Raw genomic sequence first — 23582 nt, forward strand, 5'->3', positions numbered from 1 at the left:
CCAACCACTTATGTTTCAGGAGGAGGACACAGGAAGACCACCGCAGCACGTCTCTGATGACAAAACACAGGTGCCAACTGCTGCTGCTTTCTGCAGTCTGCAGACCGACAAGGAGGGCAGGGGTAAAGAGTGGGTGGAAGATTATGTGGAGGATGATGAGGTACTCGACCCCACATGGAAATCAAGGTCATGCGAGTGACCTGTCTAGTTCGGAGGAAGAGGCGGTGGTCGCACAGAGGCACCCAGCACAGCAAAAGAGGGAGCAGGGTGCAAAAGCATCTGTTACATTCTTGGGTGACATTTTACAATTTTTGCCATGAATAAACCCCTGCTCTGCATAGTTTAAAGAGGCCGAATTTTTTTTTTTTTAATAGTCTGTTCCATTGGTGGGTGACATTAACCCATTTTTGCCGATGAAAAACCCCTGCTCTGCATAGGTGACAGAGACTTAAATTTATAAAATTCGTCATTTAATTGACGCAATGCCCCCTCCTTTCATTCGATCCTTCCGCTTTAATAACTTGTCGAACATTTCCGCTTGAGCACATTTCAGCCATTGACCTCCCTTGGATGTTGTATCCCTTCCTCACGCTACCTCTCCAGCATGGAACCCCGATTCTCCGCTACCAGTGATCACCATGGTAGGCGCATAAAAGAACATTTAAAGTTGATAGGGAAGATATCCAATTGGATCGTGGACGTCACGGGGACGTGCTATCAGGCAGAAGTTATCTAGAGTCAACAAAGCGGCAGCAGGGCCTCTCCTGTCTAACGTTTCCAAATCCAAAATACCCCAGTGACATTCCCTGTAACTTTTTATTAATCATAACAATAACAGGACATCTTAAGAGTCCTGTACTGTTATTTATCGTCACTACCTCCCCGAGTCGGGAGTGGGTAATTGCCCCGCGCCCCCTCCTTTACTTGGAAGCTTCTGCTTCAACAATTTGTCCCAAATTTCCACTCAATCACATTTCATTTCATCCATTGACCTCCCTTGGATGTGGTATCCCTTTCTCATGCTCCCTCTCCTGCCTGGAACCCTGATTCCCCATTACACGTGATCACCATGGTAGGCGCATAAAACATTGAAAGTTGATATGGAAGATATCCAATTGAATCAAGGCCGTCACGGGACGTGCGACATGGTTGAGCATCATGTGTGCACACGCCTACACGTACTGACTGATGGGTCTGCCCCCTTCAACTTCTGGGTCTCCAAATTGGGCACATGGCCTGAGCTTGCCCTTTACGCCTTAGAGGTGCTGGCCTGCCCTGCAGCCAGTGTATTGTCTGAACGGCAGGAGGGGGTTATCACAGACAAGCGCAGCCGCCTGTCCACAGCTAATGTGGGCAAGCTCACGTTCATTAAAATGAACCAGGCAGGGATCCCACAGGACTTGTCCGTATCTTGTGCAGAATAGGCATGTATACCGACCCCACCCAGCCATTGTTGTACTCCAGAGCACTTTCTCTTTGTTTTATTTTTTATATTTCCCAATGCTCTGGGGTCTACCCTGTGGCGGCATTTGGAACGCACGCGCCGCTTGACGCTGCGTTCCACGGCACACAGGACACCTGCTCACGTGACCTAGCCTTCCTGGTCTCCACGTGACTATGGGGGGCGTGCCTTGGTCATGAGCGCGCTGCGCTCTTCCTTTTATAAACGGCGCTTTCTAGGTAAGCAGTGCCGACAGCCCCTGACTCTATACCTCTTGACTTGGGCCCCACAGCGACCGCACTACGCTTTAAAGCGCTTCTTATATGTGCCCAGACAGCCCACTGGCTTGCCAGCACTTGCGGTCCTGCTGTTAGGATTTTTTGTTGTCCGGTCCCACTGGCCTGGCCACCGTACCCCGAGCTTGAATAGGCCCCACTGGACCATTCTTTAGTGTCTATTAGCCATTGTCTTGGCTTAATGACTTAGCTCTTATACTTGTAGCCAGCCCTTCTAGCCCGTCTGGCTACTAGTATTGCTCATTTTTCAGGTGCTACTTTGCCTGTCACCCTGTATTTTTTACGTCCCCTGATGAGTTTTTCCAACTGAAACGTGACACGTCAGGACACCTATAGGGCATATTAGGGACACCGGCCCGTACCAGGGTTAGGTATCCAGACGGGGTCGCTCCTTGCGGAGCAAGCACTCCGTATAGGTAGGTAGGGTCTACTAGCCCCCTCCCCCTTCTATTAGGGACACACTAGGGACTAATTTTCCAGACCTTGCCTACCATCTAGCAAATTTCGGTACCATCCTTAATGCACGCTCTCCAGTGACCACCACCCTCCAAGAACCGGACTTCTCCCCTGAGGCATCACCAACCAGGCTCCGTCCATACAGACCTGTCCGTCTATCAACTATCCGGGTGAGAACGTTCCATTCTTTACACTGGTGTATTGTCGTGCAATTGTTTTTGGCCCATCCGGGCTTGTCTAATTTTTGTGCCATTTATTCTAATCTTATTACCATTGAATGTTAAGTTTTATTCCCTTTGATCCCCAATAAGGGATCAGTCCATTTACTTTTTCTACCCAAATTTGAACAAAACAAAAAAATACAAATAAAAGATTAAAAAAAACAGTAACCAGTGTTGGCTACCTCCTCCTCCACCGCCTCCTTAACCTCCTACTCCATATGGACCTCCTCCTCCTAGATCAAGATTATTATTTTTCATTTTTACGTATTTAGTGTTATTTGAAGTCATTTCCCTATCCACATTTGTTTGCAGAGCACTTGCCATGCTCTTAACCACATTTTGCTGCCATTTGCAGCCCTCTAGCCCTTTCCATGACTTTTTTTAGAGCCATTTTAGTGCTCCAAAGTTCGGGACCCCATTGACTTCAATGGGGTTCAGGTTCAAGTTCCTGTCCTGAACTCGAACTTTTTTGTGAAGTTCAGCCGAACCCGTACATCCAGGTGTCCGCTCAACTCTACTGCTCACCACTGTGATGTCAACGGCGAGTAGGTAAACAATTAAGAGAAGGCTGCGCTCCCACGGATCATGGTCTTCTCTTCAACCAGCTGATCGGCAGGGGTGTCGGTCTGATTTTAATGACCAATCCTGAAAGTGGTCATCAATATTAAAGGGGTTTTCTGGATTTTAATATTACAGGTCCTGATGTCTGCAGTTGCTTATATTCCCATGGCCTCTTAACACTTCCTCTGTGTTTTGGCTCAAATGGATTATCCCATGATCATTGTAAATTGAAATCAAAATAGCAAGAATCTCACTGACAGAGCTAAGTGGACTGCAGCTCGACATATTTATAGGTGGAAAAGCATTGAGGTTGTTATAAGAAATGAAAAAAATAATAATAAATGTATCCCATGTTCATAATACAAGAGGTCTCTGTAGAGCCTTACCTTGAATGGCTCCTTTTTCTTGCGCTGGTCTAGTTTCCATACCATTATTGACCACGCAGTTAATGAGGGTGCCTTTGTCTGATAACGGGCTGCATTTATAATATAAAGAGTTATAATTTCACAAGAAATAAATCAGAAGGAAATAAAAAGCATTGTTATACTTATTGCCTCATTCATATTAGACTTCTACACTAAAGTTTCTATTTATTGCCATTGAAAATATCACAGCAGACTGCTATTGGGCACTGAATATAAGAGAAGCCTGGCAGCACAGAGGTTAAAGATCGAACAAAATAATGTAGAGGTAATCTATTAACAGAGCGTCATCCAACCATCATTATAACTACCTTTATAGTACATTTAGTGAACCTTGCATACATGCAGTATTAAAACCCTATAAAGCACAGAATGCTTAGCTCTTCAGATCACACCCCTTACGATCAGTATGCGGTGACTTCTTCACAAAAGTCAATAGGAGGATTTACTAAGCTAAATGGACAAGAATTCTGTCTCAATTTGTGCCAAAAAAACTGACGAACATGCCTTGCACCACATTCATTATGGGAGAAATGTATTATCCCCTAGAAAATTGGAACCAGAAAGTCGCAAAGTGCGGTGCACACTGTAGATGTGCAAAATTTAGCAACTTTCTGGGGGTTTTAGGCACTGCTCACCATTTATTAATGTAGCAAGTGGTGTGGGGTTGGCGTAGGCGGCCCGTCACATTTATTATAATTTGAGATAAGCAAAGCGAGCTTCAGATGTTACATTCAAAGTCACATCTTTCATAACTTCGGATTAATTGATGCATCTCCGTACAGTATCAGAATGTATGGGCTCCGATGAACCAAAGTTAGTTATTCACAAAGTCGCGCGGGATTTTGCTGAATAACTTCAGTAACTGATTTTTAAAAGTGGAAAAGCACTTTGAAAATTAAAAACAGAACTTGGCTTTGGTACCAAAGTATCAGTCGGAACGGAAGCAGAGTTTGGTTTCAAGTTTTAAAGTGCTTTTCCACTTAAAAAATCAAATGACTGAAGTTATTCAGCATAGTCCGCTTTAAAAATCAGTTATTCAACGAAGTTACACGCGTCTTTACAAAAACTAACTAATGCTCATCGGAGCACATACATTCTAATACTGTACGGAGACTAATCTCTGTACAGTATTAATCCGAATTTATGAAGGAGGCGACTGATTGGGACATCTAATTTAATAATTTTGTCACATCTGATGCAAGGAGGGGACAAGATTAGGACTGGCATGTAAAACACTTTGTTCCATACTGGCCAAGGGCCCATAGCTTCTAGGAATAAAGCATAGCATACCTGGAAGGGGGCATGATTGAAATTTCAAAGTGCGCACCAAATTGCAACATTTCAATGTAAAGTTAACCAACCAATAGGTGTCTAACATAGCAAGGCGTCATGTATTAATTAACACAAAGTTATTAAGACATTATTGAGCCACTCCACAAAAGACTACTACTATAAATACAAAGCACTAAATACAGACTAACAAGAAAAATAGCAGATCTATAGAAAAGATCTTTACTTCAAGATCTAATCAGTAGAAGTTGATGAGACTTTAAACACACATACCAGTTGGATGTAAATGTAAATCCCACAAATGGAAGGAGATGCGCTGAAAAACCATTAAGAATATTTGGAGGCAATGTTTCCTAGAAATAAACATTCCACAAATTAAAAGACCAGGCCATTTATTCCAATTCATGACCAGACACATTTTAGTTTTTAGTACATTCAGATTTGTAAGACAAAATGTTTTTTGTTTGGCAATTTAAACAATAAAAAAAAAGTTTTTTTCTGTATTACATGGTGCTTAATTTTTGGGCCATATTTATTTTACTAGTTTGCTTGTATTTATTTACCTCGGAATAATGCTAGTACATTTATTGGTGTGGTCATTTTTATATAGGGAATGTATAGTTTACGGCTGCCGGGCTAGAAGCTGCAGTGTGGACTAGTGGTGCCCATTTTTTATTACACATTGTGCCCTCAGAAAGTCATACAAGGCATTTGGGGGCATTTCTCCTGTAATTGGAGCTGCCATATTATCTCCAGTTAGAGGGTGAATACAGCCTCCTTTGCCAAGACCCAGCAGCTCTTGCAGTCACCCATCTCATGGCTACTTTCTGATCTTCAAACACAGAGATCATTGAATGATGTGTATACAGCAATGTGGAGAGCAGGGATGGGAAAAATTTATCTGCCTTCTAAAAAGGTAGAATATGGTAAAAATTGTCTTTGCCTTCTCAGCTGCCATCTCTGCAGATGCTCAGTAATGTGAATGTATAAAGTCTATTGACAGTCTGGAACAGGTTAAGTAAAAAATAGGAAACCTAACAGAAAACCAACTTTATGAATACGGTTTACATGTATACCATATTTTTTGCCCCAAAAGTGGGGAAAAAAAGGTCAGTGGTAGGACCAGGGAGTGGTGAATACAGAGCATCCTGTGCTGGGTCTGTACTCGCCGCTTCCTAATAGTCTTTTGCAAACACCACAAGCTGTGCTGTGACCTGCTCACAGCATGAGGACGTCGGCACGCTCTGTGACCTCAAGCTGTGCAATAATCAGGTCACAGCACAGCAAAAGATCGATTTTTTTTTGTCAGATATGAGGTCTGATTAACACTGGGGGCCTGAGCTTGGTCTAACTAACATTGGGGGTCTCACCTGAAGTCTGATTGGGGGTCTGAGCTGGCGTCTAATTAACATTAAGGGTCTGATCAGAGGTCTCAGCTGGGGTCTAACATTGGAGGTCTGATTGGGGGTCAGAACAAACACTTAATACAATTATGGACTCCTGTGAACAAGACAGACAGAGTTAGAGAGGGTTGAGATGAGGGCAACTAAATTAATAACTGGAATGGGTGGACTACAGAACCCAGAAAGATCAAAATTAGGGTCATTTAGATTAGAAAATAAAAATAAAAAAGACTGAAGCGGAAATCTAATAACTATGTATAAATATATCAGGAGTCAGTACAGAGATCTCTCCCATCATCTATTTATACCTTGGACTGTGAACGTGACAAGGGGACATCCTCTATATCCAAGAGGAAAGAGGGTTCCTACACAAACATGGAAGGAAGAAGATTCTTTACGGTAAGAGCAGTGAGACTATGGAACCCTCTGCCAGAGGAGGTGGTGATGGGGAATTCACTAAAAGAGTTCAAGAGGGGCCTGGATGTATTTCTGGAGTGTTATAATATCATAGGTACTAGATTTCTGGAGAAGGGTCCTTGATCCAGGGAGTTATTCTAATGGCCCGATTAGGAAAAATTGGTTTCCACCTCATGGGTGTTTTTGCCATCCTCGGGATAAACTTGCAGGATAACAGGCTGAACTGGATGGACAGATGTATTTTTTCAGCCTTATAAACTATGTTACTATGTATGTCTGAGCTGGGGTCTAATTAACATTGTGGATCTGATCGGAGGTCTGATTGGGGATCTAATCTGAGGTATGATGAAAAATATGTTTTTTTTATTTTCTTCCTCTAAAACCTAGTTGTGTCTTATAGGGTGAAAAATACGGTATGTATGTGAAATGTATTTACAGTAAACATTAACCGTAAATCAACTCCTATCATAAAACATAGGGGGGGGGGGGGGAAACACATCTCATGTGTCCATGTGAAAGATGGATTTTGTGGTTAACTGTGTAGTTACATGAGATTTTTCCAACATTAAGTGGGGTTACGCTTTGAATTATTACCCAATACCTACCGAAGTTTTCAAAGACTCATCATCCACATCAAAATTGGAGGTGTCTGCTGGACTGTCCACCTCTGGGATGTAAGGTGGAATAGCTTTATGAATGTTATCCCAGTCTATTCCACTAAAGAATGGATGTTTTTTAAAGTCCTCAATACCACCTCTTCCGAGTCGATTTTTTTGTCTGCATATAAGGCGCTTGATGAGATCCTTTGCATTGTCAGATACATCTGTTATGTCAGACGGAAACTGCAGATGTTCCTGCACCAACAGTACAAACAATTATACAAGTAGTTTAAGGGGAAAACATAGAATACCCACGAGAATAAACATACAAAAAAGAAAGGCATCCATGGAGTCTGTCATGGAAAGGTTTCTTTCCCTATGATGGTTTTTCTGAAAATCTATATAAAAAAAAAAAAAAAAAAAAAAAAAAAAAAAAAAAAGTCCGGCTTTTGGAGTGGCATGCCAGATTTGCTAACAAAACTGCCCTATGCCAACGTAAACAGAAAACCCTGTTGTAGAAGGAGTTTGCCGATGGAGATCTCGTGAGCTAATGAGGTTCATTTCTCGTTTGGTACTGTCTAGTGCTGCAGTCTATACTTGTAGATAGCCACGCTTTTAGGACTATAAATTACAGTGCAAATCACTAGAAACAACAATGCAAAAAGGAAACTGTTTCAATGTCTGGAAGCTATATACACATGCTGTCTTTACATTATGACATACAGTAAAAACACCATAAGACGCTATTTGTGCTGAACAATATATGTGTATTAAAAGCCCGGATTCTGGGAGAACTGTGATTGTAAGATAAAAGTGAGTAAAAATACTTCATCAGTACATGAGAAGACAGTATGAATATTTACTTTACCTCATGATTCATTATTTTTCCATAAGTCTCTACAAGGGATTCCGCATAGAAAGGAGTTTCTCCGAAAAGAATTTCATACATGGAGACTCCAAGCGACCACCAGTCACACTCTGTCCCATACTTGCCCTTGCCATCTTCCATGGCTTGGAGAATTTCGGGTGAAATGTAATCTGGGGTGCCAACAGCAACTGAGGACTCCACCTGGAAGAAAAATCCAAAAAAAGGACTTTCTTTAGGAACCAGGATTTTGCACAGAATTTTTATTTTATTAAAATAAGAATGGCAAACAAATGATATTTATAATCATTTCTATTGGTCTTTATACATAATACATCGCTATATGAATTGTCAATGTCTTTGGCCATAATAGCTACAGTCCAAATAATTACCATTCCGTCAGGACGCATTCTCAAACAAGACCCAAAGTCAGCAAGTCGTATGTGGCCTTTCAGGTCAATGAGAATATTATCTGGTTTTATATCTCTGTGGGGATAAAACATAGAACATTATATAAAAAAAATTAAAAAAAGGACATATGTGCTTGGTGTCATCCATTACAACTTCTGGAGACATCTAGAGAGTTTCAGTAACTTCAGTGTTGCATATCATAAACCCTTTAAGATGAGTGTGACCAAATGTGTTAACTCAAACAAATTCATTGTAAATAGCTAAATAATATTTCATAGTTTAGATCCCAACTATGATGGTCAAACAAAAAAAATAATAATCTCAACAGATTCATGGTACTATAGATATGGAGTACACTTAGTGCGAAGTCTGTATTCGATCAGGGACCCAGATTTACTAATCCTAAAAAACCAAACTCCAAAAACAACCTGACCTATATGGGTCACCCAAATTCCATAACAATGCCTATATAGATAAGCATGTTCTTACCCAATAAAAACATAAACCTCAATATAACAATAAAAATATACTTTATTAGTTCAGCAATGCCTAAAGAAACAAACCACTGGTAAAACAAGAATGTAAGGGACTACTGCTGACAGTTAATACATAACAGGTCCACAATAGGCGCACCACAATAACTAGATTTTTCCAGACAAACCGTATCCAAAGTCCTTTAAAGTTAAGGCTACATTAAAAAGATGTCCATAAGGAAAAAAATAATCAGCATACATTAAGTATGGCTCAGAACCTAAGACAAATACCTATAAGCCAAATGGTAGCGATGGCCAAAATGCTTCGTAAGAGGACCTATTGTGGACCTGTTCTGTATTAACAGTCACCAGTAGTCCCTCACATTCTTGTTTTACCAATGGTTGTGGATTCAATTTCTGCTTTTAAACATTGACAAACTAATAAAGTATGTTTTATTAAAATTACATTGATTTTAATCCTAAAAATTGTGTAAACCTAGACAGGCTGTGTAGACCTGCACCAGATTTATCACAGAGGCTCTGGATGGATGATAAATCTGGTGCCGGGATAGACACTTTTCTCTGATGCCATACCAAAATCAGATAAAGAAAAAAAGAAAATTGGTGTAAAAGGCCCATCCCGTTTCCCACCAAGCTCTGCCCCTTTTCCACTAAGCCTCAGCCCCTTGTTGAGCATGTCAGGAAAAAAAACTTTTTTTGAAACCCTAGATGTACGAAATTGCTCCACTTTTTAGACAGAGTTTTGGTACAAACACATTAGTACATCCTGGCCAGGGCGTCAGACAGCGGGTCTTACCTGTGAACATACTTCAGTTGATGTACTGAATCTATCGCTAATACCATTTCAGCCACGTAAAATCGAGCCATTTCCTCTGATAGTCGGTCCTCAAACTTGCTAAGCAAAGTCAATAGATCTCCTCCAACATAGTAGTCCATCACCAGGTACTGAAAATAAAATGTAATTCTAGATCAGGACACGTTAGTGCCAACTGGCAAACATACACTGTAGTTGTATCCGATTCTGTTCTCTATGTGCTCACAGCCAAAAACAAGTTACAAAAGGTAACGGCGGTATACAAAGCTTTCTAAAATATACAGGTCTTACCAAGTAGTTTTCATCATGAAATGCATAATGCAAGGTGGGGATCCACAGTGTGTCTGCTTTCACCAAAACGTCTCTTTCTTCCCGAAAACAAGCAGTCTGGGGGGAGATACAAATATTCAATATTTACAACCTGAAAAATCTGCAATTTATCACAGTAAAGAATAAAAAGAGTTTTAATAAAGAGTCACCTAACAGACTAACTTGGGCCACGTTCACACACTGAGGATTTTGATAAATCTGGGTACAGATTGTCAGTGCTTGTGAATGGGTCATGCATCTTTACAGTGTGAATACAGCCTTAGAGTATACACCACCAATACAGAACTGCTTAAATAGATCTCCTTGTACAGTGTTGTAGCTTCCGCTATAAACAGAACACTCAATGCAGATGTGAACACAGAGGATTAAAGGGGTTATCCTGGAAAAAAAAATATTGATCACCTATACTTAGGATAGGTCATCAATATCAGATCTGCTGCGGTCCTACACCCAGGACCCCCAAGACCAGCTGTTAGAGGAGGTCGGGCACTACGCAAGTGCCGCGGCCTCTTCCTAGACCATGTGAAGTCACCGTACATCAGTCACATGAACTGAATAGAGGTGAGCTGCAATACCAAGCACAGGAGCTAGCCTACTGCACAGGAGCTATAATGTACGGTGCAGTCCTTGGTAAGCTGCTGGGAGACCGCAGTGCATCCCTAAAACAGCTGATTGGAAAGGGGTGGGGGGGACTCAGACCCCCACTAATGTGATAATGACCTATTCTGTGGACAGGTCATCATTATCATTTCCAGGATAACCCCTATAAGAGCTTTCATTGCAGATTCCGTGGTGGTTAGTGAGGTCAGTCAGTCCCTGCTGGTGGACTTCCACAAAAGGATCTGTCACAACATTGTGCTTCTGTTATAATTAGACAACACAGTCCAAATGTGAACACAGCCTTAATGGTCCATGCTTTGCCTTATCAAAGGGGTTATCCCATGATTAATGTAAGAAATTAAAAGTAGTCATAATAATATAGTACATGAGAATCTCTTTCTAACAAAAGCTAGAAACAGCCCTGTACCTCACATGGGTTCAGAGATCTCCCCATTCATTGCTCCAATTGCCATCTAAGATTTATTTTAATCTGACAGCTCAGGGGCCACGTCCTATATGCTGCAGCTCAGGGGCCACGTCCTATATGCTGCAGCTCAGGGACCATTTCCTATATGCTGCAGCTCAGTGGGGGGGGGGGGTGTACTTTGTCAGGGGCCACGTCCTATATGCTGCAGCTCAGGGGCCACGTCCTATACGCTGCAGCTCGGGGGGGGGGGGGGGCAACTTTCTCAGGGGCCTGTCCTTCCTACTGCAGCTCTTTCCCTGTAACTTCTAGCAGTAAACTGGGCTAGTGTCAGTTAAAAGATGGAAAAAGAGCATATGCGACCACCTCAGAGGTGGACAGAGAAATGAGGATAGGAACAAACAGATGGCACTATACATACAGGGGGTCATTTATCAATCTGAAATACACCCAAATTAGGCGTATTTCAGGCACAGATTGCGGGGCAACATTTCGAACCGGCAGAGGATCCGCTGAAGTTATGAAGAGGCATAACTTTGGTGGATCCACCACCAGCTTAGGGGTTTATTAAGACCGGCGTCTAAAAAAATCTTAATAAATGTGCCCCATAGATTTTATTAAATAACTCAGGGAATATACCAAATTTTTAAGTACATGCAATTACAAAGTATTCAGATCCAGGTGCTGGTTTGAAAAATGTTCATCGGCGTCTTCTCTCACAATACAAATTTGTAGATGTGATATTTAGGAGGTCCAGACATATAACCCACCTGCTTTTACCTTCTTAACAGTTTCTTGTAGAGATGACTATGGAGAAGGAGATCCCTATGCAAGTCTGCACCTCCCACTGGAACAACCTTAAAGGGGTATTCCCATTTTGGACACTGGGGGCATATCCCTGGGATATGCCCCCAATGTCTCGCCTCTGGGACCCGCACCTAGACTTAGAACGGAGCCTGCAAAGTGCAGTAGAACGCACTGCGCATGCACAGCAGCCCTACATTCATTTCTACGAGACTGCCAAGCACTGGTTTGGCTGTTTCCGTAAGCCATTAAGAAGTGAATGAAGTGATGGCTGCACTCAGCTATTTTCGTCAGTCCTGTAGAAAAGAATGGTGGACAGCCAGACATGCGCAGTGCACCCTCTGACACTTTGCAGGCTTTGTTCTAAGTATAGGTGCGGGTCCCAGAGGTGGGATCCACACCTAGCAGGCATTGGGGGCATATCCCCAATGTCCAAGATGGGAATACCCCTTTTACTGGAACTACAGCTCAAGAGCTCTCTCCAAGGGCACAAAGCAGTCATCAGGGTACACCCTTATCCATTTCTATTCATAACTAATGTGCCTACATGAATGACCCCTAGTGTTCCTTGGAACCAGGTCAGGCATTCCCCAGAATGGTACAGTTGTAAGTGTTCCCCAGGAGGAGAACATTTTTTTTGTCAGGGGTTCCTTCAGGAAAAGGCCTCATGCACATGACCGTTCCATTTTTTGGCAATCCGCAAAACATGGAAGCCGCCCGTGTGCCTTCCACAATTTACGGAACGGAACAGGCGGACGATTGGAGAAATGCCTATTCTTCCGCAAAACGGACAATGATAGTACATGTTTTTTTTTTTTGCGGGGCCACGGAGCAACGGATGCGGAGAGCACACAGAGTGCTGTCCGCATCTTTTGCGGCCCCATTGAAGTGAATGGGTCCGCACCAGAGCAGCAAAAACTGCGGCTCGGATGCGGACCAGAACGATCATGTGCATGAGGCCTAAAAAAGGTTGAAAACTAGTGGTCAATATCAACAGGCAACAGTGGAAAAGACAACACCGTTATTGATCTACTGCAGCCTAACAATTTACTGAAAAAGCTTGGTGCCTAAGCCCCCGGGTCATTACAACAGAACTCTGAATTTCCACCCATGACTGTGATGGCTAATCTCCGGCACACCAGCTATGGTAAAACTACGACTCCCAAGATGTACACTTGCTTGGCTGTTCTCAGAACTCCACAGAAATCATTGGAGCATGCTGGGAGTCGCAGTTTCACCACAGCTGGAGTGCCGGAGGTTAGCCATCACCGACCCATGACCTGTTCTTTGGAATACCGTTCTATACAAAAGTATAAATCACAACAACCAAGCACATGGGGGGGGGGGGATTTATCACAAGGGGAATATTTGAGGTCAGTTTTTCTTGAGCCAACATTGGTGTACTTTATTCCACATTTATCAAATGTCCCATGTTTTTTGATAAGTTAAACCCAACATTTTTGTCTAGGAAAGCTACTCCAGTTTTTCTACTCCTCCCTCCTCCTGGTGTGAGATTGCAAATTTTTTTGCAACTTAAAAAAAAAAAAAAAGTCTTAATGATAAATCTGGAGTTAAACTCATTAACATAGCTAACCACACCACTTTTCTACTTGTATTTCACTGGAGTGAGTGGAGTAAAACTGCAAAAAAATAAAAAATAAAAAAGTTGCAAAATGTTTTGCGCAAGCGAGTGCAAAAAGTCACAAAAGCCCTATTTTGCGACTTTTTGAAGCCAGAATTCTGGAGTGAGGGCATGATAAATCTGCCCTATAGGGTTATAACGGTCATGCAATATTGCTGTCATCACATTTCCAGAGAGATGATATTGCAAAATGCCCCTGAATGTGCACTATGGACAGAAACCTGGACATCCTCCCGTAAATGTCCACCAGATACACAGAAAATACTCCTAGATATACAAATTATCGTACAGCAGCCTCCTAAGTCACTCACAATGGTGCAGGATGGTTTGACATGCCTGTCTATACTTGTCTATCTCTGGAAGGCATCCCAGACATGTGAACACAGCAGTGACACATCTTGGCATTCCAGTTTGACATCACCTGGGGGGAATGGAAGGTCAGCGCTCACAATGCAGGTCTGATTAGTACTGTACTATGGACACTGCAAATCCTGCCTAAGGAAACACATGCATTGATCGCCAACCAAACTTAGTAACCAGTAAGATCATGGCATTTCCCTTTTATATTAGGCAACACTAACTTCACCGAAAACGAAATACTACTATATAGTGCCCACATAACACATTTCTCGAAAATACAGCAATTAACTGCCGAAAAAACTAAACAAAAAAAACAAAAAAAAGTAATCATCCAACACCTAAAACTGGTGGTATAGGGCAGTATACAGGTTAATAGTCCCTGCTGGTCTAGGATCATGAAGGACTTTCTTATTACTCATCTCTTTATGGTGGACTTGTCGGGAAGGAAGGAAGCGTTCCCTGCTGCTCGTTCAGTGAAGGAGACCGCACATTTACATGCAGTGATCTCCTTCACTGTATGAGGATGGCCTCATCCTTATACAGAATCATGGCTTCTGAGCAGCAGATTGCCATTTAGACCACACGATCTGCTGCTCATCAGCCATGATCGGTGGTGCCTGTATGAGCGTTTTGCTTGTCCGGGCAATTCGCAGCACATTTAGACGGCCAGATGATCAGGAACGACCGTTCCCGATAATCTGAACGATTATTGGCGATTCTAAATTAACCTTTACACCTGCTGATAGACAGGCTGATTATTGGGATCTTATGTTCCTGCAAATGTTTGTTCCTGACAATCTGCCTAAGGCTACTTTCACATTAGCTTTTTTTGCGGATACGTCATCGATCTGCAAAGACGCTTCCTTTACAATAAGACAACCGCATGCATCCGTTATGAACGGATCCGGTTGTATTAGGTTTTCTATAGCCATGACGGAGCAGTCATGAACACCATCGAAAGTCAACGGGGGACGGATCCGTTTTCTATTGTGCCAGATTGTGTCAGAGAAAACTGATCTTTTCCCATTGACTTACATTGTGTGCCAGGACGGATTAGTTTGTCTCCGCTTCATCAGACGCACAGCAGAACGTTGCAAGCAGCGCTTTGGTGTCTGTCTCCAGAGCGGAATGGTGACTGAACGGAGGCAAACTGATGTATTCTGAGCGGATCCTTTTCCATTCAGAATGCATTGGGGCTGAACTGATCCGTTTTGGACCGCTTGTGAGAGCCCTGAACAGGTCTCACAAACGGAAAGCAAAACAGCAGTGTGAAAGTAGCCGATCACCTTTGTGCCGCCAAGTAAATTAATAATTTCTGAGCAGCATATCAAACTGTCTAAACAGCAATCTGCTGCAGAGAAACAGCTGTATGAGGACGAGTGATCATAGTAGCCCTTGCTTGTCCTTACTGAAGAAGGGATCGTTGCATATAAACACAGAGCCTCACCCCCCACTGAACGAGCAGCCAGTTGTTGGAAAGAAAAGCTTCCATCCCAATAATTGGCCACTCCTTAGCATGTGTAAATTCACCATAAAAGCTGTATTAGACCTGCCGATAGTAGGTCAGATCATCGCTAATGAGTGTTCGAAGGCAATCGTAATTCTTATGAATGCTTAAAAATCATTGTTTGCAGTGGCAGACTGTGCCGTCTAATCACGATCTGCTGCCTGTAAATAATGATTTTGTATGGGGACGAACAATGGCTTTAGCAATCACTGCTCCCCATACTGTGCAGGGTCTGTGCAAAGGTCTCCTCCACTGACGAGCAGACGATTGCTGGGATAGAAATTTTCCTTCCCGACAATCCCCTGCAAAATCTGCAGGTCTAATACAGACTTTAGACTCCACCAGACATGATGGCAGAGCAGGAGACACACAGGATCCTTGTCAGGCAGACTGCTTAGTGGTAATGAATGCTCTGCCCGACTACTGCACCTGACAGCTAAAAAAAAGTTTTATTTGTTCCATTCTCAGGGTAGTTCCCGAGAAGCGTTTACAGTGTCTGCTAGACTTGACAATACCACGTGCTGAAAATTAATGTTTGAATTCAGTAATTTCAAAACCCCACCCCTGTTCCCCAGTCCGATATCCAAGATGCATGCTGTACACAGGGTCTTCACACAGAGCTGCTAAGGCTGCCATGTAGCTAGAAATATATGGCTCTGTAGTATAATGACCGTCACAAGCAGGCGCAGGGGGACTTAAAGGGGACCTTTCACTAGAATAAAACATCTAAACTAACTATACAGACGTGTAGAGCTGCGCCCAGGGACCCCCCCCTGCACTTACTGTTATACCTGGACGCCGCTCCGTTCGCCCGGTATAGGCTCCGGTATCTTCATAGTTGGGCTCCACCCAGGGGAACCTGCCGGCGTCTCATTCTCCCATGCTGCAGCGCTGGCCAATCGCAGCGCTCAGCTCATAGCCTGAGAGAGAAAAAAGCCTCTACAGCATGGGAGAAGGAGGCGCCGGCAGGTTCCCCTGGGTGGAGCCTAACTATGAATATACCGGAGGCAATAACGGGAGAACGGAGCGGCGCCCAGGTATAACAGTAAGTGCAGGGGGATCCCTGGGCGCCGCTCTCCATGTCTGTATAGTTAGTTTAGATGTTTTATTCTAGTGAAAGGTCCTCTTTAAAGAGAACCTGCCACCATGAAATGCAGTGCAATCTGCAGGGAGCAAGTTATAGAACAGGAGGAGCTGAGCAGAAGGTGAGAGAGTTTTGGGGGTAAAGATTTAATTTGGTAACCGAAACACCACTATGTAGGCTTCCAACTTTTTTACGCAAATGACAAAAAAAGCAAAAAAAAAAACGCAGAGGTGATAAATCTCTTCCTTTTTTGCTCTGATATCTGTTGTACACGGGAGAGGTGTTATCAGTGATTGAAAGCATTCCCTGTGTAAGTGTGTATACAGAGTCAGCTGTACATGGGGAAAGAGCAGAGATTTAACTGCACAAATTACAAGTTTCGCGCTCCCGGAAAACGATATATCAATCTGTTCAGCTCCTCCTGTTCTATAACATGCTGCCGAAAGATTTCCCTGCATTTCGAGGTGATAGGATCTCTTTAAACCCCTTAAGGACCCAGCCATTAAGGACCAGGCCATTTTTAGCAAATCTGACATGTGTAACTTTATGTGGTAATAACTTTGAAACGCTTTTACTTATCCAGGCCATTCTGAGATTGTTTTCTCGTCACATATTGTGCTTCATGGACAGTGGTAAAAATGTCACTTTTATTCGTAAAAAAAAAAAAACAAACACATTTACCAAAAATTTTGAAAAATTAGCACATTTCCAATTTTTCTACTTTTATAAATAGATAAGAAAAGAGACCAGAGATGGCCAAATGGTGAGAGTGGAAACTGTGTCCACCCAATGGAACCAAAAGGTCACCTATACAAATAACTCAGTACTAGCTCCCGAGTGAAACAAGCAAAACACAAAGAACGGAGCTCAAAGTACCGTATATAACAGAATAATTTTTATTGTGACATGATAAAAATATGAAATAAATAAATAGTATGCCATTAAAAAGTGAAAGAGTAGCAAAAAGAACGCCATCCTGGCACTGCATACATATCAAATACAGAGATGTAATAATAAATGATACTGAATATATCCAGATGTAGTATAATAACCAACTATTAAAAAATAGTATATGTAAAGAGAATATATAACAAGTGCTAGGAGAGTCTGAAATCAAAAAATGGCTGCACGGCTAAAGGGGAAGGGATTGCATGCAAGTTCTGTGATGACCAAATTGAGACAATCCACAATAATGACCAGGTATCAAAAAACACCTACATCCAAGCCAAAGACTCACCTAAGAAAATGGTGTGCTGTACCAACCAGGATGGCGCTACCCCGACATGCATTTCGGAGTGCCTTCGTCTGGGGGTAACGCCATTACTGTGACTCACATATTCATAAGTCCTCTCCACCAATCGGATGTTGAACAGTAATTACATACTTGTCCCCACCTGTGTATGTATACTGGCACGCGGGGCTCCAGTCAGACCGCGCCCAGCTAACCTCCCTGGGGCCGGATCTGCTGGGCTTCCGTAGCTGGCAGTCCCGATGCCTGTTCAAGGCATCAGGGCTGCCATAGCAACCCTCGGTTCCCTGTCATCGCAGCACGGGTACCCGATGGGGATGTACAAGCTGCCGCAAACCCCCTGTATGCTGCGGTCAGCAGGACCGCGGCATACAGGGGGTTAATCCGCCGGCATCAGTGTTTTCACCGATGCTGGCAGATACAGCCGGGCCCCTGCTGCTGATCGCGGCAGCACGTTTACCCTAGGACGAGAATGCTCGTCCTAGTGCATTAAGTACCTGCAAGTTAGGACGAGTATTCTCGTCCAAGGTCCTAAACGAGTTAAAGCATTCATACATTGCAAAGACCATATATCCAGAAATTTGCATATGTTTTTTTGCACCTCTGGGAATATAACTAGACAAAGAGGGCACTGAGGCAATTTCTAGTTTTGTACAAAGATGCTTTAATCCCCTTTTTACACACCACCTAAATGTATGGCTAAGGGGTGTTGCTGGGACAGAAGCTTCTGTGATCAACAGCAGATGTCCACAGTAACATACAGTTGACACGCTGCTGAAACAGCAAGGAACAGAGATAACCGTGATCCAAGCTATTTAAGCCCTTAGATGCTGCAGTCTATCAACCACGGTATGTAGGTGGTTTTATAGACTGAATGTTTTTACAGAGGGGTGGTTTTTCCTCTGTAAGTCCATTGGTGCCTCTGCAACGTGATAGCAGGGGGTGCTGACAGATTTTCATGGCAGATAGGAGCCTACTAAAAAGGCCTCACATGTTAAATATATACAGACGTGGACAAAATTGTTGGTACCCTTTGGTCAATGAAAGAAAAAGTCACAATGGTCACAGAAATAACTTTAATCTGACAAAAGTAATAATAAATTAAAATTCTATAAATGTTAACCAATGAAAGTCAGACATTGTTTTTCAACCATGCTTCAACAGAATTATGTAAAAAAATAAACTCATGAAACAGGCATGGACAAAAATGATGGTACCCCTAGAAAACACAGAACATAATGTGACCAAAGGGACATGTTAATTCAAGGTGTGTCCACTAATTAGCATCACAGGTGTCTACAACCTTGTAATCAGCCATTGGGCCTATATATATGGCTCCAGGTAATCACTGTGTTGTTTGGTGATATGGTGTGTACCACACTCGACATGGACCAGAGGAAGCAAAGGAAAGAGCTGTCTCAAGAGATCAGAAAGAAAATTATAGACAAGCATGTTAAAGGTAAAGGCTATAAGACCATCTCCAAGCAACTAGATGTTCCTGTGAGTACAGTTGCACATATTATTCATAAGTTTAAGATCCATGGGACTGTAGCCAACCTCCCTGGACGTGGCCGCAGGAGGAAAATTGATGACAAATCTAAGAGACGGATAATCCGAATGGTAACAAAAGAGCCTAGAAAGACTTCTAAAGAGATTCAAGGTGAACTTCATGCTCAAGGAACATCAGTGTCAGATCGCACCATCCGTCGTTGTTTGAGCCAAAGTGGACTACATGGGAGACGACCAAGGAGGACACCATTGTTGAAAACGAATCATAAAAAAGCAAGACTGGAATATGCCAAACTACATGTTGACAAGCCACAAAGCTTCTGGGAGAATGTCCTGTGGACAGATGAGACAAAAATCGAAGTTTTTGCCAAGGCACATCAGCTGTATGTTCACAGACGAAAAAATGAAGCATATCAAGAAAAGAACACTGTCCCTACTGTGAAACATGGAGGAGGCTCTGTTATGTTCTGGGGCTGCTTTGCTGCGTCTGGCACAGGGTGTCTTGAATCTGTGCAGGGTACAATGAAATCTCAAGACTATCAAGGAATTCTAGAGAGAAATGTACTAGCCAGTGTCAGAAAGCTTGGTCTCAGTCGCAGGTCATGGGTCTTGCAACAGGACAATGACCCAAAACACACCGCTAAAAACACCCAAGAATGGCTAAGAGGAAAAAATTGGACTATTCTAAAGTGGCCTTCTATGAGCCCTGACCTCAATCCTATTGAGCATCTTTGGAAGGAGCTGAAACATGCAGTCTGGAAAAGGCACCCTTCAAACCGGACACAACTGGAGCAGTTTGCTCATGAGGAGTGGGCCAAAATACCTGCTGAGAGGTGCAGATGTCTCATTGACAGTTACAGGAAGCGTTTGATTGCAGTGATTGCCTCAAAAGGTTGCGCAACAAAATATTAAGTTAGGGGTACCATCATTTTTGTCCATGCCTGTTTCATGAGTTTATTTTTTTACATAATTCTGTTGAAGCATGGTTGAAAAACAATGTCTGACTTTCATTGGTTAACATTTATAGAATTTTAATTTATTATTACTTTTGTCAGATTAAAGTTATTTCTGTGACCATTGTGACTTTTTCTTTCATTGACCAAAGGGTACCAACAATTTTGTCCACGTCTGTATATCTCAGCATACTAGGTCCTGCCTACCTCAACAGAAGTATTATGTAAGTATTCTGAGGATCACATGTTCCCATAAAACAAAGGGACTAAAATAAATGGGTAATAAATGTGTACAAAAACAATGGTAGAATTGAGATTTTATTCATCCCTCCCAGTCTCCTTCAGAAAAAATTCCGTCATAAATAAGCAACGGTTTTTGGAATGTGATGGAAGAAAAGAAAATGGAAAAAAAATGCTGCATCCATAAGACCCAAAGAAGGTTGAATACGAGCAATTAACGAGCCCTCAAAAACTAGCCCTTACACAGCTACATTAGTTTAAAAAAAAAAAAAAAAAAAAAAAAAAAAGTTAAGGGTGGAAGAATGTCAACACACAGCAATTTTGCTAACAGGTATAACTGGTATCTAAAAAGGTCTACTGAAATATCATATGCTGTATCCCAATGCCAACTTTTTTGGAAAGGCTTTTTATTTTGTAAGAGTAGCAAAACATTAAAAACTATCGTACTGACCTGCCGAATAATGTTAAGGCTACGTTCACATCACCGTTCAGCCTTTCCGTTCTCCTGCTCCGTTTAGGGGCAGGAGAACGGAAAGGACGGATAAGCACATAACTGACACCAAACTGAGCCCCTAGGACCCCATAGACTATAATGGGGTCCGTTATGTTTCCGCTCAGAAGATGATTTTTAAGCGGAGACAAAACTCCTGCATACACAACTTTTGTCTCCGCTTAAAAATCATCTTCTGAGCGGAAACATAACGGACCCCATTATAGTCTTTGGGGTCCTAAGGGCTCAGTTTGATTCAGTTTGGCATCAGTTATGTGCTTAACCGTCCTTTCCGTTCTCCTGCCCCTAAACGGAGCAGAAGAACGGAAAGGCTGAACGGTGATGTGAACGAAGCCTAACATGTCGTTTTTATTGCAATGTGAACAAAAAACAAAACACAAAAGGTGGAATTCAAGATGTAAGGTAGCTATCTTATAAATCATCCAAGTCATACCCCAACCGAACATTGACTTATAGGATAGCTACCTTACATCTGGTGGCATTAGGGGCAGAGCTTGCTACTAGTTCATTTCTATACCCTCTTTCCAGAAGAGCATTGCTTGGCCTATATGACTCCTCATGCCGATTAGGTGCTCTTTATAAGGAGATATAGTATCCCTTGAAACCCAACCTAGGCCTCTCACCCAATAAGCCAGTACTCTCTGATCACCCCTAAACAGCTGCAGATTAGTGTCTGATGTAATTATTATCCAAGTCATGTCTCAAGGCCTGTTTAAAACATTGACTTATATGATAATTACCTTACATCTGGTGGCATTAGAGGCAGAGCTTGCTAAGAGCTCATTTGCATATCTTCCCAGAATTCCAGAGGAGCATTGCTATACCTATAAGACTCCTTAACCCCATTAGGTTCTCTACATTAGGAGACACAGTACATTATATAAACTGTTAATTGGTTACATTAAAAAGTACAACTCCCACAGAAACAAAAAGCCCTCATAACTAGATGGATGGAAAAAAAAAAAAAAAAAAAAAAAAGTTATAAATCTTTGAAAGTGGTAAACTAAAAACAAATGGGTTTTGCTTGGTCCTTAAAAAGGTTACAGGGTTAATGTTAACCATCTATTACCAGTTAGTTTTGCATTCACTAAGGCTTAACCTTCTCTCACTACAGCCCAATGTAGCATTTGATGGTATAATTTACGGGCTGTGCTTCAGAACGAGTGTATTACTAGCTTGTATACAATGACTTATAAAAACTGTAAGTTCCTGCACTAATGTGACTTGGGCTGAAAGTGATGCAAAGCCTGTGATTCATAAACAGGTCTATAATCTACGCAAGTGTCTCTTCAGAAAAAGGCGAATCCTCCCTTTTCCGGTTCTCTTCAAAGAACGTAATCAGAAAAAACACACCCTTAGTTCTCTGCCGTCATCTGCAGAAAAAGAGAAAATAGGCTTCTAACTTAGCCCATCATTTCCATTCTACAACTAGAAAAATGCTAATGCTCTTTCAATCCACATTAGCATGCATGATTTAACCCTTTCAAAACCGGGTGATTTTCCGTTTTTTACTCCCAGCCCTCCCAAAGCCATAACTTTTTTTTAATGTTCTCATTCACATAGCCGTATGAGGGCTCAATGTAGCGGGAAGCTGGAAAGAAAATTCAAAATAGGTTGGAATTATAATACAAAACACCGTTCTGCCACAGTTTTCTGGGTTTTTTTTATTTATTTTTTACACAATTTCCTATGCGGTAAAATGTTACTTTTATTCTCCGGGTCATTACAATTACAACAATATCACATATGTATAATTTTTCTTCCATTTTAATACTGGAAAAAAAATTAAAAACTTTGAACCCCAAAAAAACTTTTTTTCTTTGCATTGCAATATTCTGACTCCCATAACTTTTTTATTTTTACCTGGACAGAGCTGTGTGAAGGCTAATATTTTTGCGGGGCGATCTGTACTTTTCATTGATACCATTTTGAGGCGTTTGACTTTTTGATCACTTTTTAATTCTTCGTGGGAGGCAAGTGTGGCGCTCTCTTCACCATTTACCTGTATGCTGTCGGCATCGTAGCGGTGGTGCAGTGTAATTATAGCGGCTTCGTCCCATTCAAGTGAATGGGAAGCAGCAGTTGCAGTTACACTACATCGCTACTGTAACGTTGACAGCAAGCTGGTAAATATTGAAGAGACCGCCACTATCACAAGAGCGCCATGATCTCTTTAAACAGCTGTACATTGGGGTGCTGGGAGCTAGACCCTCTCCAATCCGATATTGATGACCTTTTCTGAGCATAGGTCATTAGTATCGGAAAATCTGTAATATCTTGAAAACTGTAAGGAGCCAGCATCATCATGTTCCTGGGCAAGGGACACTGTGGCTGGCATTGTTACATGTGAGGGAGGACACCGTTACTGATACTGTTATATGGGTGGGGGGAATGTCTGGCACTTATGGGGGCACTGTAGTTCTCAATTGAAAGCAATTCTGTTTTCAGTATATCTGCAGTACCCCAGAATAGGGCACTTGAAAACTGTTCTTGTTATTTAATATTATTGAATAGGTTAATGCATTGTAATGCACCAGCATAGTTTTGTATAGACTAGGAGTTCAAAATCCTGACTCTGTCCTTGCAGGAAGTTAGGTGTTGGACTTAGGTCCGCCCCTAGTGCAGTCTAGAGTTAGCTAATGGAGTGAGGGGGAGCTTCATGTGCTAACTACATGT

At 42.2% G+C, this 23582-nt stretch overlaps 1 protein-coding gene across 1 annotated transcript in view; it reads right to left on the reverse strand.

Moving 5' to 3' along the window:
- Positions 1-23582, reverse strand: part of CDC42BPG (CDC42 binding protein kinase gamma) — a 144347-nt gene that overhangs the window by 56217 nt on the left and 64548 nt on the right. Inside the window, exons 4-10 of the mRNA XM_044270780.1 lie at positions 9985-10080; positions 9676-9824; positions 8367-8460; positions 7978-8178; positions 7116-7364; positions 4964-5043; positions 3362-3450 (exon numbers count right to left, since the gene is read on the reverse strand). Coding sequence (XP_044126715.1) covers positions 3362-3450; positions 4964-5043; positions 7116-7364; positions 7978-8178; positions 8367-8460; positions 9676-9824; positions 9985-10080 — 958 coding nt within the window. The remainder of the gene's footprint in view (positions 1-3361; positions 3451-4963; positions 5044-7115; positions 7365-7977; positions 8179-8366; positions 8461-9675; positions 9825-9984; positions 10081-23582) is intronic.

The sequence above is a fragment of the Bufo gargarizans genome, chromosome 10 (assembly GCF_014858855.1).
Source record: "Bufo gargarizans isolate SCDJY-AF-19 chromosome 10, ASM1485885v1, whole genome shotgun sequence".
Lineage (NCBI taxonomy): Eukaryota > Metazoa > Chordata > Amphibia > Anura > Bufonidae > Bufo > Bufo gargarizans.